The sequence below is a fragment of the Glycine soja genome, chromosome 8, assembly GCF_004193775.1.
Source record: "Glycine soja cultivar W05 chromosome 8, ASM419377v2, whole genome shotgun sequence".
Taxonomy (NCBI): Eukaryota; Viridiplantae; Streptophyta; class Magnoliopsida; order Fabales; family Fabaceae; genus Glycine; species Glycine soja.
In genome coordinates this window covers 6375046-6392380 of record NC_041009.1, presented here as the reverse complement: position 1 = coordinate 6392380, position 17335 = coordinate 6375046, and the positions used below count along the sequence as shown (strand labels likewise).

General features: G+C 32.2%; 2 protein-coding genes across 9 annotated transcripts; one reads left to right on the top strand and one right to left on the bottom strand.

Annotated features, from left to right (window-relative positions):
- Positions 1-3419: 3419 nt before the first annotated feature.
- LOC114421478 (transcription factor bHLH144-like) lies at positions 3420-6544 on the top strand. Of its 4 annotated transcripts, none has more exons than XM_028387410.1 (4): positions 3420-3560; positions 4089-4233; positions 4575-4765; positions 5216-6544. In XM_028387410.1, the coding sequence occupies exon 4, from the start codon at positions 5520-5522 to the stop codon at positions 6237-6239; it is 720 nt and encodes a 239-aa protein (XP_028243211.1). In that variant the 5' UTR covers positions 3420-3560; positions 4089-4233; positions 4575-4765; positions 5216-5519; the 3' UTR covers positions 6240-6544. The 4 variants fall into 4 exon arrangements, with proteins under 4 accessions (XP_028243211.1, XP_028243212.1, XP_028243210.1 ...); XM_028387411.1 differs by having other exon boundaries at positions 3447-3636; positions 4094-4233; XM_028387409.1 differs by having other exon boundaries at positions 3447-3636.
- A 1248-nt stretch (positions 6545-7792) lies between these two features.
- Positions 7793-16261, bottom strand: LOC114421477 (tobamovirus multiplication protein 1-like). Of its 5 annotated transcripts, none has more exons than XM_028387406.1 (15): positions 16121-16261; positions 15713-15982; positions 15161-15211; positions 14473-14506; positions 13621-13707; positions 13480-13531; positions 12813-12987; positions 12602-12697; positions 11531-11591; positions 9560-9624; positions 9233-9307; positions 9057-9132; positions 8733-8899; positions 8472-8524; positions 7793-8167 (listed from the first exon to the last, which is right to left on the bottom strand). In XM_028387406.1, exons 2-14 carry the CDS (start codon positions 15815-15817, stop codon positions 8513-8515), a joined length of 1056 nt encoding a protein of 351 aa, XP_028243207.1. In that variant the 5' UTR covers positions 15818-15982; positions 16121-16261; the 3' UTR covers positions 7793-8167; positions 8472-8512. The 5 variants fall into 5 exon arrangements, 4 of the variants coding, with proteins under 4 accessions (XP_028243207.1, XP_028243205.1, XP_028243206.1 ...); XR_003668546.1 differs by having other exon boundaries at positions 8150-8167; positions 8472-8568; XM_028387404.1 differs by lacking the exon at positions 8472-8524 and having other exon boundaries at positions 16121-16260.
- Between the last annotated feature and the right edge of the window lie 1074 nt (positions 16262-17335).

The following is a 17335-nucleotide window of genomic DNA, read 5'->3' as shown; positions in this document are numbered from 1 at the left end:
TCAGCTAATGTTCATGTTGTGTTGTGTTTAGCCACTAGTACTACTATTTTTTAAGGATTAATTTATTTTTTTTTGTTTTGAAAAATGTTTCGTAGATACCCATTCTATATTTCTATTATGATTCATGAGACACCTGGAAGAAACAGAAAACAGAAAAAAAAGATATGATACAAAAAGAGATAAAAAATGAATAAAAATATTAACAAAATATTTATGTATTATTGTTTTTTTTATCAAATTTAGATCATTATTGTCTTTTTTTCTTTCTAAAATTTAAATTTGTTTTTTAATTTTAAAAAATGTTATTTTTAGTTTTTTTTACTGATTTTTTGCAATTTAGATGAATAATTATAATTTGTAACATTTTTTATCAAAAAGACTAATTTTTTTTTAAAGTTGACGAAAATATATCATTTAAATTTAGAAGAATAAAAAAAATATTGACTTAAATGTGATCAGCTAAGTTTATTTTTTTATCTAGGATTTTATTTTTATCTCGAGACATATTTTATGATTGGTTGAATTTTATTGATAATGAGAAGTCTTAATAAGTTATGTTTTTTTATTTGATGAGTTTTTTTCTTAATTTTATGATTAATTAGTTGATTTTAATCAATAATAATAAAATGTATATTAATTAAAATGTATTACTAATATTCTTTTCTTTTCTTGGGTAATAAAAAAATATTATTCTTCTTTTATTAATAATAATAATGGAATGAGAATTCGTTTCCCCGCATCTCACGTGGCTTACAGCGAAGCAGGCGATAAAAACAATGCCGCTGCCTTCGAAATGCCAGAATAGGAAAATGAAGACATGACAACCTAACCTTGTTATCCCCAAATGTTCATAACTTGGACTTAGTTATTATGAAAAGTTGAGAATTATATTAATACGTTACCTATTTACTTTCAAAAGTAATATATAATTTCGCTGGTTGTAAAATATATATATATATATATATATATATATATACTCGCTAAAAAATAGATTAAATATTATTTTTGGTCTATTATATTTTCATATTTTTTATTTTTTATATTCATTTTTTAAAAAAAATATTTAGATTCTTTATATTTTAAAAAAATAATTTTAATTTTTTCTTTTGTTTACGTTAAATATATTAATTTTTTTGTTAATGTTTTAAATTTTGATTAAGTTTTTCAAAATTAAAAACATTGATAGAATATTAATTTTTTAATGAAAAACAAGGAAATAAATATTAAATGAAACTTTTAATATTAAAAAAATAAATTAATATGAAAATTTGAATTAAAATAAAATATAAAAATATGTTTCACATTATTTTACTCTTCATTTTTTTTTCTCTCCAAACTAACTGACACAAAAGTAACCGAATGCATGAAAGAGAAATAGAACGTGGGAAAGAAAAGAGGAATAGAACGTGGGAAAGAGAAAATAGGTCCTTTATATTTTAAAAGATAAAATAAAGTGAAATTACATAACACCTTCATAATAGGGAGGAGAGAAGGAGGTCCTCAAACTAAGCACAAAAAAGATAAAGATATAAAGAGATGCAACAATGGTAAACAATGAAGATATGATGCAAGGGGAAGAACAAAATACAAACAACCTATTTCGTCTTAATTTCTATAGAGAACAAATGTTAGAGGTGGAGGGAGAGTTTTTGCTGGATGTTGAAGGAGATGGTATAAAAAGAGAGTAATGCTAAAGCCACCAAACCCATTTAAATAGATTGGCAACTGACATGTTTCCTGTGTTGTTTGCCGAAATTATCATTTCTCTATTTTTTTTTTACAACAATGTATAAATATTGCATTATCTTTAATATCAATTAAAATTTAATTAAAAAAATCCTTAAAGAGACTATATAGTTGTCAAAATCCTACTTAACTGATTTATTTGATTGATTGGACCCAAGACCGATTAAGTAATAATTAAGATGACCCTTGAAGCTAATTATAATTTTATAATCAGCCAAATTACCAATCAAATCGAACAAAATAAATTTGAGTTTGCCTTTAAAAAAAGTATTTAAATTTGTGTGTCAAAGTAGAATTTAGTTTTTTCCAACAAAATCTAAGCAATATTTTTCCACCTCTTTAACCCATTAGTTTTGATTATTAGTGACCAAAGATGATTTCATGTGTGTAGTTCATTTGTAGACAAGTAGATATAATTTCACCTGACAAAATCATATCAACTGTTACGCTTAAAGAACTAAAGAAGAGTCAAGAGAGACTTAAGGGCCCGTTTGATTAACTTATCAGTTTTTAATTCTAACACCTGATTTCTGAAACAGTTTTATGCTACTCACTAGTTACTTTCTCATCCAAAATCTCCCCAAGTTTCAAGAATTATTTTCAAAAGCAAAAAACAGAAACTATTGAAAGATGTTTTCCTACTTTCTTTTCTAAATTTTTGTTTGAGGTTAGTATATGACACTGCACTGGCATATGAGTGCATTTCAGAGCTACAAGCCTACAACATTAAGAATCCATATACAGCATATGATGCGAGAGCTAGTATATGTGAAACTCTGAAGGCTTGCAATATTCACAGAACCCAAATGCTGTAACTTGCCAAACATGTTTTTTACCGAATGCTGATATATGTGACTGAGATTACATCGTTGATTTTGTCTAACTTTTTTTAAAAAAAGTTAATTGGTCCAAATCCTTCAAAGTGTTCCACATTTGTCTTTAAATGCCCCAACTTTATCTTTTATAAAGTATTCTTTTCCTCTTTCATAAGTCGTCTTCAGTTTTAGAAGTCATTTCAAAAAAAGGCTTTTGTTTTTCATAAAAAAAAAAAAACAGTATTAGAAACACATTTCGAATTCCTTATTGTGTCTTTTCTTCTTACTTTCACACAGAACTACTTAGATTAAGTACATTAAACTAATAAATTGTTCAACACACTACTATTATTACCAATTAACCATAATATTCAATTAAATAATTAACAACTTGTAAAACTTTTATTAATTCAACAATGCCAAGTAAGTATAAAATGTATAATTAATATTAAAATTTATTCACACAAGTGATTTAATATTTCGACCTTCAATTTAGGATTGAACATCAATTCTCGACTTAAACATACAATCATAATTGAAAATATAATTTTATTCTAAAATGAATCAATGCTATAAAAAATGATGAGATGATGTCAAATAAATATCTGTCAGATACATTGGTTAAACCAAAAAAAATTATAATTAATTAATAATTATAATTAATCCCACATACTCACTCCACATGGAAACTAGTGACTGGGAGTGAGTCCATTATTTATGCATTGTCAAACCTCACGGGCCCCACTTTCTCTTCACTCGCGCTCTGATCCAACGGTCGCAATCACACCCGCAATAAACGGAAGTGCATTAACAAGAACCATGCTCGTCCAATCCAACGGCTCACGTTTCTCTCACTCTTTCTCTCTCCTTCAAATCCTGAAACAAAAGAAAAATTGTTCCCAAAAAAACTAAACGCATTCTGGCTAAAATTCTCTGCATTTTCTTCGTCACAACAACCCTTCTCTGATTCGTCTTCAATTTTTGTTTCCAAAACCTTAGGTCTTGCTCTGTCGCTCACTGTGATCTTTTTCCCCAATTTGTTCCATTTAGCGTTGTTGTCAATTTGCAAAATCAGGTTGTTTTTTGTGCTGATGAGGTTCTAGTTTTAAGATCTATATCTTAAAGTATGTTTCTTTTTTAAAAAAATTAAGAATATATATACATATGCTGAGTTTTGCTTTACTGGTAGCTAGGGTTTTCTTTTTGGAATTGATTTGCTGGTTTGGTGGGGGGTTAAGTTTTGATGCAAAGTTTGGAACTTTACTATTAGCTGCAAAAGCTCATTTAAGTTAATGGTATGAAACTTGAGTGATGGATTCTGTGCCTAAGATTAGATTTAGGATTTTTGTGAGGATAATCTGAATTGTGATAATTAACTTTCCTTTTTTTAAGGAAAAAAAGAACTTATTTTTATTTTAGTATTTTAGAGCTAGATTGGAGTGAGTTATTCTTTGCTCCTCTCGTGTCTCTATTATGAACAGTTGCTTTTTGATTTTCAGCTGAAGCCTTACTTTGACACTTTTTCAGGTCAGATTTCTGTGTTTGTCGTTTCTGATAATCTGGAGTGGAGCTAGGTCAAGATGCCGTGGGTTTCCTTGTTTGTGGATCACAAAAGAAATTGTGTTCGCTTGGTGGTGTTTTTTCGTGTGATTCTGTAATTTAATTAGCTCAGGTGAGGAATTTTGTCCTGTCAATCTGGTTCTATAGTTTGTAGAATTATTCATGTCATATATTTTGGTTTTTAATGAAATCTTTATTAGAATGTGTTTTGTAACTTTATTTTAATGCCTAATCTATTGCTTGCTGTGGAATGAAAAAAATTAAGTCAGTATAAGTGTTTTTGTTCTTAGATAACGTCTTATAGCTCCTATGACTTATAACTTCTGTATATGTGAAAGGTTACATTGAATACAGTTGATGTAGTTTCATGTTTTATGCATATTTTATGGAATCTTGTCTCTCGGTGCTTTCATGTTAACTCTGATGATCTTATATTGTTTCTTGCTGCTGCAGGTGTAGTCCCATTAGGTTGCGAAGCAACTCTTTTCATTAGGTTGTTCTCCTTTTCATTTCCAAAGCTGTTGGGGGGACTGAGGATGTACTTTGCGGTAACAATAAAGAGATACCAAGCTGTGAAGGAAGTTGGACAAATTAAAATGAGTGTTGGAGTTATTGGATACAACCAATTGATGCTTGTTTGCCAGGTAAATTTTTCTTTTTCCCCACTTCTGGGTTGCCATGGAGGAGGATTTGGGTTTTGAACATTAGATGGTATTTTGTATCTTTCCTCTGATGTTAACCGCAAGATATTAAAATTTGTACAATTAGCACATGACATAAGAATATTGTGAAAAAAAGCATGTATATCAGTCTTTAGTTTCTAAAAACATCCAAGGTTTGAGGTCCATTATCTTGTCATGGCTAATAGCTTTACAAAGCAACAGGGGATGAAGGTTAATGATAGTGATAACTTTTTCAAAACATACATACCATTTTGAATGGTGTGAAGTTTTCTCTAATTGTATAAATTGTCTTCTAGATTTGACAGTATTGAACAGGACCAAATTCACTATTTATCACTACAATAGCAAAATCATTTTTGGTTTTTTCCCCTTTCTATTACTACTGCTTTACCACACCATTTTCTTTTGCAGGCCGAGTATTTTCGTCAGTTGCTTAAACCTGTTACGTAGTCTAGCATTGAGGGACACCGGTTTAGGGGGGGGGATTGCCTTATATTGTACTTCATCATTATAAAGTTGCAGAGAGATGAAGTTTTAATTTGGAAAAGTTGCTATTACTTCTTACATGGAAATTGAAATCACCTTAGCACCTGCTGTTTAGTTTTAACATTCCTTTAGGAACTTCCTTCCAGCCTTAGTACAGAATAATTGCCAGTTACATAGGCTAAATCAGCATTGCTTGCTCGAACGTCAGTCAGATTGAACAGATAATATAATGCAAACTCGGGAATATTTTCTCCCAGATAAGATGGGACTTCCTTTGGCTGATGAGACCATTGATCCTCATATGCATGCTCCACTTGCTTCTACCTTTGATGCATATTTACCTCCAGGTGTGAGGCAGATAACACCCATTGAAAGATTTAAATTGCTACCCTCTGAGGCTTGCCCCAAGAACTTTGTCATCTTTGATCAAACAGATCAACAAAGCAGGATCATGTTCCATCCTGCAATGACCTACAAATTTGACAGTCCTAGCTTACATGCTCATGCTACTGGTTCTCAAGATTTTGAGAAGAACAAAGTCAATCAAATGGAAAGAGAATTGTCATCTGCTTTTGAAGAAGATCCTAATGACATTGATGCATTGTTGAGCATAGGAGCGGATGAACTAGAAGACTTTGACGAGGAAGAAGTCAGCACAGCAAGGACTCGTGAAAAATATGAAAGTTTATCCGATACTTGCTCCAGTTATTGCTCAAAATCAAGGAAGAAGAGGTCATCATCATCATCTTCTGTACAGAAGTCTTCTGGGGCTGGGGGTTACTGCCACAATGAAGGGAAGCACCAGGAGATAAAGAGGATGGTGAGGATGTTGAGAAAGATTGTGCCTGATGGAGGTAATCAAATGGATTCTGTTGCTGTTTTAAATGAAGCTGTTAAATACCTCAAGTCTCTCAAAGTTGAGGTTGAACAATTCAGGGTTGAACCATGAAAAATGTAAGTTAGTCATATGCTGCTGCAACAGTTGACTACATCCCCAGCTATGTTTGTTACCTTCTATGAATAGCACCCTTTCTCGCCTTGCTCGCCATCCTAATGAGAAGAGGCCATGCTATCTGAGTAATAAATTACGACTGACATTTTACTTATTCTGGTTATGTAAGAAAATACTGTCATAATTGTACTTTTAGGTTGTGTTTGATTGTGTTTCTATGCTGGCTTATTTCTTATAGCCCCAAAACTCAATTTTTATTATGAATGTTATGTTATGAATGTACTAAAAATTTATATGGCTGATAACTCCGCTATTTTTGAGGAGATATAAGGTGAGTTGGATAGTTAAGGAAAGATAAAAGTCACGGGTTCAATCTCCTATTCTAACAAAACTAACATTTTAATAATTAACATTTGTTGGAAAAAAAAACCTCCACGATTGGATTTTATTTCACAGGGTGCTCAATATGAAGCATGTTTCTCGCAATGGTTGACTTTTCCAAGTGTGTCTAGTGGCCTTATCACGTTTCCAAGCTAAAAGGCTTTTCTAGAAACACCGTTGATTTTTTGTTGATACTTCAAGCAACATGGCTGCTTAAATTTTTGTTGACTTAATTTTTTTCCCTATATTTGTGGTGTTATATATTTCTTATAAAAATGTCAATTTCAAGCGACACAATCATCTTCATGCATGCATTGTTGTGTTTTCGTCCACTTGTCCCCCAATTGGCTTTGCACTTTGCAGTGTTAGTGGCGCACCACTGAAGACGCTTTTTCAGTGGCCTTCCAACTTCTATGTCGTTTTAGGCCCCATGGTGATTCAAAATCCATTTAGTTGTGTAACCGCTGGCGCTCTGAAATTCTGAAGTATATTATATTTCACTTTCCCCAAGTATTGCTCTAAAGATCATTATTAAAGTATTAAGAAATAAAATATTTTATTAGAAATAGCTGAAAATGCATTTTTTTTGTGCAGTATCGTCAAAATGCATTAGTAGCACTAAATCTTATACTTTTATAATTCACTTTTAAAATGTATAGCCGAACTGATGTTTATGATTCTTTCCTTTTTATCTTTTCATATGCATGAAAGCCTAAAGATAAAGATACCAACAGTCAATTTCTATAAAATCGAAATTGAAAAAGTATACACGAAATGATTATGGATCCTGAAACTGTTCCAACCTAATTAGGTTTGATTAATACGAACCATATTGAGTGATTAGAGCATAAGGTTCAAATCACCCGACCATAACGTAAGCTTAATTAGCTTCAGCTGATATACTCAACTGAGACAAGCAGAACGATTGAATTTTGTTTTAAAATTGTAAATATCGTTATAAATATCATGGGTTCAGGAAAGGAATCACATGGCATGTTTGGGCACGTGTTAAAGGTCCTGTTTGTTAACGTGAATTTTCAAAGTCCAGTCTAAAGCTACTAGTTGAAGCTTTCACATCTTAGATTTTGACATGATTTCTTACGTTTTCATTGCATTTCCAAACACACGGGTAGTAATTTTTCAAAAAAATCTTTCTTGAGACAGATTAATTCAGCTTGCAAGCAGGCTAGAAGAACATGCTCACTTGGCAACAGTCATATTCACATCAGAAGGGAATTATTCAAACTCAGAAAAATACTCAACCAGCATTGAAACAGTAGTGTACCAAAATTTGTATGGAAAGAAAAGAATTTTTCATATATCAAATTGCTGCTATATACATTTAGATTTAGATTGTAAATACAGTTGGAAGGGAAACCTCAAGGCCCATAAGCACTTGCATCCATCATCATCATCATTTTCTCCCATCTGCACTCTAGGGTTTAAACATTCTGAGAAAATTTCATTAAGCCGTCCAAACTCCAGCAGAACAAGATATATTTGCAAATGTTAACGCATAATCATATAGGACTCGCTCTTGATGTCTGCAATAATAACAGAGTTTATGTCATTAATTGAAGAAAATAAAAATATGCGTAGAAAAAAGTTTACATATTTAGATTAACTCAATGGGAGCTAGCTTGAAAAGACCAAAAATTTATGTTCATAGAATAAAGAATGACAACAATAAAAACCAGTGAAGTATGACAAAAGCATAACTACTACAAGACTAATACATGAACCATGCTTGCTGGTTCACCAAACAAGGTTATTTTGCTCAATTTTTAAGCATCATAATATTCCACATAGATGTAGTATTATGTTATGCTGGATCATCATTTAGTTCACCTTGTACGATGACACTTGTAGGAACAATATGAATGTGAATCTTAAAGTGCTGCCTGTCAAAGTTAAGCATTCCATGTTCATATTAAAAAATAATTTTCTGCAGATAGGAGGGTAAGAAGAGGAAAAAGAATTCAGAAAATGATGTTAAAGAGTTTGCACAATGTGAAATCAAGCTTTGAAGGCTTTTAACACATGTAATCAGATCAATAGTTGAATACTGCATAGATAATTTAACCAAAGGGAGAAATGTGATATAGGGACCTGATTCTGCATGCTTGTTGCTGTAGTCCAGCGTTGAGGATGATGGATTGCAATTGAACTATCAGCAACAAAAGCTATTGTACTTGATTCTTCAGATATGCTAGCAGCTTCTTCAGGTGGTAATTCTCTCATTACCCACAGTACCAATGCTGAAGGTATTGATGAACCTGTGGAAGAAGTGCCAGATTCAGATTTTAAGGAGATGAAATCACTTCAGAAAGCAATTAACAATTGTATGTTAAGTGTAAAACAATATCAAATACTGTTATGGAATGAATAGAAGATTCCTGCAACTGAACTCAGATGTAACCAAACAGCACATACCCACAAAATAATACAAAATGAGTAAAAGCGAGGAGTAAACATCATTCAGACGCCGCAGATGCCAGTTATACTGCATCTGCAATAATAAATAATAACATCACAAGAAAGTTCAGGAAATCTTAAACCTTTTATCAAGAGAAAAGTAGAATTCTTGCACCCAGTGAACTCATACATACAGGGATATCGGTTAAAAGTTCTACACAGGAACTTGATGTGAAGCATAGTACAGAGACAATAGTTAAACCTGCAACCTGAGAAAACTGAATACTTCAGCAATTTATTTAAATTTAATATACACACAAGCATAACAGCAGAAGCTTGTATATTTACATCTCTATATATGTATATATTTAAAATTAAAATAAGCATATAAATTATGCATCAGATGAAAAGACAGATTAAGTGATGGCAGCCATGGTTGGGCACCCAGTGGCTGGCAGATCACCAGCCCTATTAAAGGATATACATTGTCTAATACTCCAGTGGAAACAGAAACATAGTACCTTCCACATTTCAGATGAAGGTTTCTCGGCTCTCACTCTGCTCATTTTCAAGCATAATAGAATTCCTGTTAAAAAATACTACACGTTATAATAAAAACTTAGTCTACAAAACAGAGAAATATCACAGCTCACAAGCCATCAGCAATTTAACCCTCCCCCCAAAAAATGACTACCACCTTTTCAGATTATAAATCCATCCAAAGCTTGTCTTATAATGATTTTTTTATTTGCAAAAAAGAAGTTTCCTCTCCATGATATTAATATAGGTAGAAAAAGTGGTGAAAACCTTAATTGTTCTTGCATTAATATTCAAGTTGATTCTAGTTTAAGTACAACCATAATTGGGATGAAATGTAACGTCAATATGTTGCTCTACCTGTGCTCTTAGCCTATAATTGGGATCAAAGCATTTGAGACATCATATTCTGACATCAAATAGAAAGCAACTTGGTTGCTGCCTAGCAGGCACCAATGCTTCTCAGAAGGCCACAAGCAGTTAAGGGACCGCTTTTCAAAGCAGTTAGATTCATTCTCAAATCATATCAAATCCTATAGCCATTGCGGTTGCTTCCATGGTTTGTGGAGGGGATCTCCAACGTTGCATGGTTTCTATCATATATTGCCTAGTTCGGGAGGCATCTGTGGAGGATGTTGGACAATCCAACATTGCTTGCCTCAGTTACTGGGATACATTTATATATTGGTTAAGCAACTTCACTTAAAGCCAATTGTTTTGAGAATAAATCTAACATGGTATCAGTATATCAAAGCCTCTATGATCAAGTGGTCTGGAGTTCATCATCCCCATTCTTCGAAACTAAACAAAAGTAAATTTCAGCATAGGGTAGGTGGGCAGGGCAAGAGATTAAATCCATTTGTGTCTTCACCTAATAGCTTAAGTTATTAAGATTGCTGGTTCATGACATAGTGGCATACCAGATGCAATTGACAGTACAGATGTAATACAACTCTAAAATTAATGCTACAGCTAGAGACAATTGTATCTAGCTTATACCTACAAATAGAGAGTAATGCTCCATAAATAACAGCTACTATCAATAATATAACAAAAGTCAAAGCATAATGCTAGGACAGTATGGGAATTGGGAAAGACAGATAGTTAATGTAGGAATGTAGTAATGTACATGCTATGCTTTTATTAACAATTAACTTTCCACAGAAATCTGGCCCATAATGTTTCAAGTTTAGTATCATAATGTTGCTCACCCAGCATTACTAATTTATAAATGGATATTAAAAGAAAACATTTTTTTTATCAAGAACACACTACTAACTTGGTATATGTTACTATAAAAGCACATATGTTGTTGACTATTTATTTGTTATTATTTGTCTATAGTTATATTTGTAAATAGAAAGGTATACTAATCGAATAATAAAAACTTTAGTATTACATAGTTAGGAAGTTCCACATCATCTGCCTCAACTCACGAGGTGCAACTTATATATCAGTTAGGCAACTTCACTTAATACCAATTGGTTTTAAGATGGAATCTAACACATAATGTAATACAGTATAACACAATTAAGAGAAAGCAAGAAGCACATGCATTATCCTGTTTGGGTAAGCTTATGCATAAGCTAATTTGTAGAAGCTCTCTCAATATAACTTCTCTAAAAGATGAGAAAATTTCTACAAATTAATCTATGCATAAGTTAATTTGAGCTTATGGAGAAGCTCATTTCATTTTTTCTTCTTATTTTCTTCTCCTAGAAGTCCATCTACATAAGCTTACCCAAACATACCCTTTCCATTTAGTTGGATACTAAGCATGCCTTCTAGATAGTCAGCTGAATACATACATATGTATCCAGGTTCTAGCATTGCTCGACACTGATGCATTTCCACACACAGACAAACAAAGCAGTACATCCATTTAAGCAAAAGAAATGAAATAAATTCAAATGTACTGAAACTTAGAATGGAAAAATAGAATAGCAGTTGCTCACCATAACATGCTAATGCTCCTCCCAACAAAAGCATTCCAATAGCAGAAAGATATAAATATATCTGCATGATAATTTTGGTTACCAAACTTCAAAATCATTTTCAAAAGACTAAGGAAACAAGCATGATTCATGAACAATCACCTTCATTTAAAAAAAAAAAACAGATTCTCAACATCATAACTAAGGCAGTTCAACTTAACTAGAGTACCCTGTAAGTTAATTTCAATGACAATACTAACAAGAACAAACCATGCTTTGCCATATTAGTATTTACTCCATCTAGTATACAGTATAAACCATATCCAAATATTATAAAATTTCATTTCATCCGAGCAAAATATGCCAAAAGTCTTCCCACAGTTCTTCCTAAAAGAAAATTAGAATAACCTCCCAAGATTTCTGTCAAACTTTGGAAAGAAACAAGAGTAAATTACATGGGGTACACAACCATTTTACAAGGGTTTTTCTTACAGATATGTTGGGAGATTGGGTAGCTTAGCTTCATTAATTCTTGTATCTCTCTTTTCAATTTATTTTTTTACTTTTAAAGGAGGATTTTTTATCCTCCTAACTTTGTAACCATCTTCTATATAAAAAAATATTTACAGAGATATTTGAGCCAACTAAGTCCGTAGAAGAATTTAACTTTGGTTGGCCCTTGGCCATTTTCTTTTACCAAGGAAAAATATATTGAATTAGGTGACAAGGGTTCTTTATATGTTTAGAATTCTATATCAAATCAAAATGAAATAGAAGCTTTTTTATATGATAAGAGTAAGCTTATGTTTTCAAATTAAAAATAATAAATTAACAGTCATTTACTCCTTATATAAAAATAGTGATAATGGTTAAGATAAAAAGAATTTCAACTATTATGCCACCAAGAAAGTCAAAGAGTGGCTCATGGCATCATAGAAACCAAAGCCTTTTCTACTAAATGAGATTGGCTACATGAATCAAATGGTAACATTGTATTTTGCATTAGCTAAATTCTCAGCAAGTCCATCTAAGATCTAAAAGTCTTTTTTAATGGATAGATTATAAACCAAAGCTAAAATTACTGTCCCATACCCGAGCTGCCACTTCAGAATCAATGGGATTCTTTCCTAACCCAATCCAGATTACTACAGCAAAAGCAACCACGATGATGAAAACTAGCAAAGTAACCTGGAAAATCACGAGTCATTATACACAAAAATTATTAGACAACTGACAAAATAACAGTGAAAAATGATACTATAAAAATCAGAACTACACAAGAAACGTTCATTGTTTCCCATACCAAAATCACAATCTTTTGCCGATTTCCAACACGAGCAAACCAAAAAGGAAAACACTTTCTATGGCTATCTATGCTTGCTAAATTTGATTCATTTGAAGTCTTTTCCAGCAAAGGGTTATCACAAAAACTTCCTTCATAGTCATCATCATCATCTGCCTGATGGCAAAGGTCAACCCTGCAAAAGGAAACCCAAGTGCAATAGAGAAACTAGTTCATATTTAGCAGTACAAGGGTCTAAAATTTGATGATATAGACAAACATCTGCAAAGGTACTTTCTTAATACTCATTCAATAAAGCACTGTTTTTTCATGTCAATGTTAGCAGAGACTTGTAGGAATCCCCCTCCCCCAAAGCACACACCTTGAACTTTCACAATGTTCAACTTCTGCAGAAAATTTTCATGTGCTCTTCTCCAATATTTCACTCATTGCAATACCATCCCCATTTTGTTCTTATCTACCATTAAAGTTACTACCTACATAAGCATGGGTCTTTATTCTTATATGTGGGTATTGGAATAGATACTACCTAGATCCTATCCATTTGCATCCCTAATAAAGAGGGTCTGTAAGTACTAAGTACCTGCTATGAGTAAATTTTTTCTATCAAACATTGCGGGTTCACAAAACAAATTTAAATATCATAACAATAAGCAAGAATACATACCAGAAGGATAAAAGAAGAAGAAATGCTGCAAAAAAAAGTACTTTGGGGAAAGCTGCAAAACAATTTTCAACAGTTCAAACATTTTAATCAAGGATAAAAATATATCACAGGTGTCTAGTCAGTAAATAAATGGAGGCTTACCCATAAATACAAAACCACAAGAATGCGACCAACAGGTCCATCCCTTGCAGGCAGCAACAAGTGTCAATGCCAAATAAATGACGTAACCTGAAATTTTAAATCAAGTAGTTCAGATGGAATAAAAAGAAAACACAGGGAGGGTATGAATTATCGACAAGTCACATTTTATTCATCAATGCTTTATATATATATATATATTCAAATTCTCATTATATATAGCATTGCTGATAGCCTGACATTTCAGAACTGGAAACTGTTACATGGATGTAGTTATTTATTTCCTGTTTCAGTTGAATAATACTTCAGGGCTTTTGGTGACACATCTAAAGGTGTAAAGGAAAACCAAAGTCAAGTATCAAGCATATCTGTTATCACCCCTAAAAATTTATGCAAGTGGGATAAGATATGATAAAATGATGGATGTGTGGCAGAGTAACCCAGCAAATATAACCATCTCAGACAAGGTATTAATCCAAAACAAAACACAATAGAATAAAGAGACAAAAAATTAGGAAGCTAAATAGGAAAAGCAGGTCAAACTGCCAAAGTATAAAGCTACTCTCAGGTAAAACAAACTTAAAAATTGGCGGTACTGATTAATGTGAAGACAATTAAAAAGTTATAAATTTTCAGATGAAATGGTGCAGTCGTGAACCAAATCTATCTAATAAGCCTAATCATTTATAAATTATAGGAAGTAATAGATATAGTATCAGAATGGGCTCATATATTGTATCAAACTATGAAATGCTAAAAGGGTTAAATTAACCATAAAAAAAAAAGAGAGGAAGCGATGACAAATAAGTAGCACAAAAGAATATAGTTGAACATCAAAAGTAAAATGCAACTAACCCAAATTAGAAGAGCCAATCAATACATGGAACACCTGCAACCCATCATATTTACATTTCATTAGAAGATAATTAATATAAACAGATGGCTGGAGTAATAGCATGTAAAAAGCCGGAGCTGAGTGGCATGAAAACTAAAAACCCAAAAACAACTATATACTTGTAAAAATTCAAAGATAGAAGTAGTATATTCCTATGTGCAATGTTATACAAATGCCTAACTGCATTGCAATATCCCTCTCCATGCCTATCCTTCCTTACTATAAAAGGATAGCACTAACATGAACTATTTCATAGACACATGGACATTACATTGGGATGAGAATTTGTTGCATATATTCACCCTTTAAGATTCTTAAATACATAAAGTAACTAAAAGACAGTTACCTTAAGTAGTTACAAAAGCATATACTTGTCGCCTTCACTAGACAGTATGCACACATTGGACCAATTACTCATATCCTAATACTCTAACCAATGTTGCATTGGAAACCCTACCAAGTCTTGATAATGAGTAAAGTAAGTACATAATTCCAGCAGCATTGTTATTCACAGTGAGGCTACAGTACTATCCATTAAGTAGTGACCTTTCGCTTATTAGATTTACAACATAAACAGGTTCATCCATTCATAAAATATCTAGCTATAGTAGCAAGTTCAGACAAGTAGCTTGGAAAAGATGCACTTACTTTTTGACGAGTCCAACCAAGCTGCGCATTCCTCATGTGAATTCTCAGCAACTGGAGCACCCAAATAAAAAACAAAAAACTGACAATAAGTAAAACGCAAATAACTTCAGACTTCAGCACTTCCCAATTTATTTAGCACAAAGAGCTTAATATCTCAAATCAATTTAATAAAATATCGAAATCCCAAGCTCTTTAAACTAAACACTGCCGAAGCGCAACCACAAATAGTCAACTTCAAGAGTAACTAACTAAAATTAAGTCAATTAACCACACAAGCATACTCCTGAAACTGCCAATTGAACATTAAATACAACAATTTCAACAAAAAAAAAACAGCGGAAATTTAAAACGACTCATAACATCAAGTAAATTAAATAAATTCAAAAAACCGTTACCGCAAGTAAAATTTTTCAAAATGCACGTTTGTATTTCCCCCAAATTCCACACATTATCTCCGTTCCGCGCGTTCCTTATCCAAATTAAAAGACAAAACCTAAATTGCGCAAAGCGAAATGCGAAATGCAGGAAGCAGCGGAAGAGAGAAAACAGAACCTGAAAGAACGCGAGGAACGCAACGACAACGTGGAGAAGAGCGAGGGCGAGATTCACAGCGAGGATTGGACGCGGAAAACAGCGAGCGTCTCTGAATCCCGACATGGCCTCGTTCTTCTTCTTCTTCTTCTGTCTGTTCTTTCTACTTTCTTTATCAGATCTACGCGTATATACGCATAATATGCATGTGGCGATGATGATGATGTGTGTGCGTATCGTATCGCAGATTCATTCACAGCAACAGCATCAACAAAACGTGACACACTTTCGCTGATTTAGTGGAAGGGCATCGACACAAAATAAAATAAAAATAAATATATTAATATGTTTATTATTATTAATACTAATATATAATATATGCTGAACCTGCGATAGAAAATTATGGTCGTGGTGGAGAAAAAAAGACACCTTTCCTTTCTTCTCTTGAATCTCTTCCTTTCCTCCTTTCTGTCACATAAACATTGTCCTTTTTAGGTCTTCTTTTTTGTTTTTTTTAAATAAAACTCGCTCCTTCCGTTGACTTCCTGCTTTGACTCTCCTATCATAATCTCATGTGTATTTTGGCTTTTAAATCATCTGATTTTGTTCATTGGTTACTGTTTATTTGCTTGACTATTTCACTAATTGTGTATTCATTTGCTTGATTAATTACACCACACTAGCCATTGGGCCTACAAATTGGTGGGCTAATTGGCTCTTGCTCAATCGTGAGTGCTGACTCGCCCCCTGTTTTCTGAGACATTTAAAATCTAAAATTAAAGCAATTTTGTTGTATATAAGAAAATATTGAAAGCATACTTATTGGGTTTTGTCTTACCTCTTCCTGCTTGTAAATAATTTAATATAAATTTATATATATATTTTATAAAAATAGTCCATTTTTTCATAAATTTAAAGACGTGCTTGAGATCAGTGATTAAAGTTATGGTATGTCTATAAAAGAAAATTTTATTTAATATGAATAAAGGTATAGTCTTGAGTTAAATGAAATAATATTTGTTTGTTTCTGGTGTACTACTAAAATTTTCTATTTTACATTTTTTAAGGGATTTATTAACGAGTTATATTTGAGTGTATTTTATAATTTGTTAACATACTCCTAAAAATAAATAAGTATACATTAACAAATTCTATATTTGTTAATATATTATATATAACAACTTGCTTGTTTTTTAGAAGGATTAGGTTAGCAAATTATATCCTGGTTTATTTTAAATTTAATTGTAGCTATAATTTGTAACAACTTGCTTGTTAACAAACCATTTTTTAATTCAGTTATTGCAGTAAGAAAAATCGTTTACTAGCTAGAATTTTCAAACAAATAACTAGATTAGTGAACACAATTTTCGTAAGAAAATTATTAAATGGAGTAAATTTGACATAATGTGTGTTGAATTAGCCATATAATGAGAAATAATTAATTAATTGAATCTTTACATGGTTTGCGTGTTAGTTTAGAGCATAGGGTTTCAATTTCGGAACAATTCCTTGATATGTGTGAGGGAATGGGTTTGATTTGCTTGTGTGTGACATATTGGAACATGGGTTGTATGCTTTCGTTGTTTTGTTTCTAACTTCTGTAGGACACTTCTTGTCCTTCAAGCAGTAAAAGCTTATTAATAT

Coding starts and splice junctions, on each gene's coding strand:
- LOC114421477 (XM_028387404.1), bottom strand. CDS start 15,817: ATGTCGGGATTCAGAGACGCTCGCTGTTTTCCGCGTCCAATCCTCGCT. Junction 9,625..11,530: donor AGGAGCATTAGCATGTTATG/GTGAGCAACTGC, acceptor ATTTTTTAACAG/GAATTCTATTATGCTTGAAA. Junction 8,168..8,732: donor CAACAAGCATGCAGAATCAG/GTCCCTATATCA, acceptor TTATTATTGCAG/ACATCAAGAGCGAGTCCTAT.
- LOC114421478 (XM_028387410.1), top strand. CDS start 5,520: ATGCAAACTCGGGAATATTTTCTCCCAGATAAGATGGGACTTCCTTTG.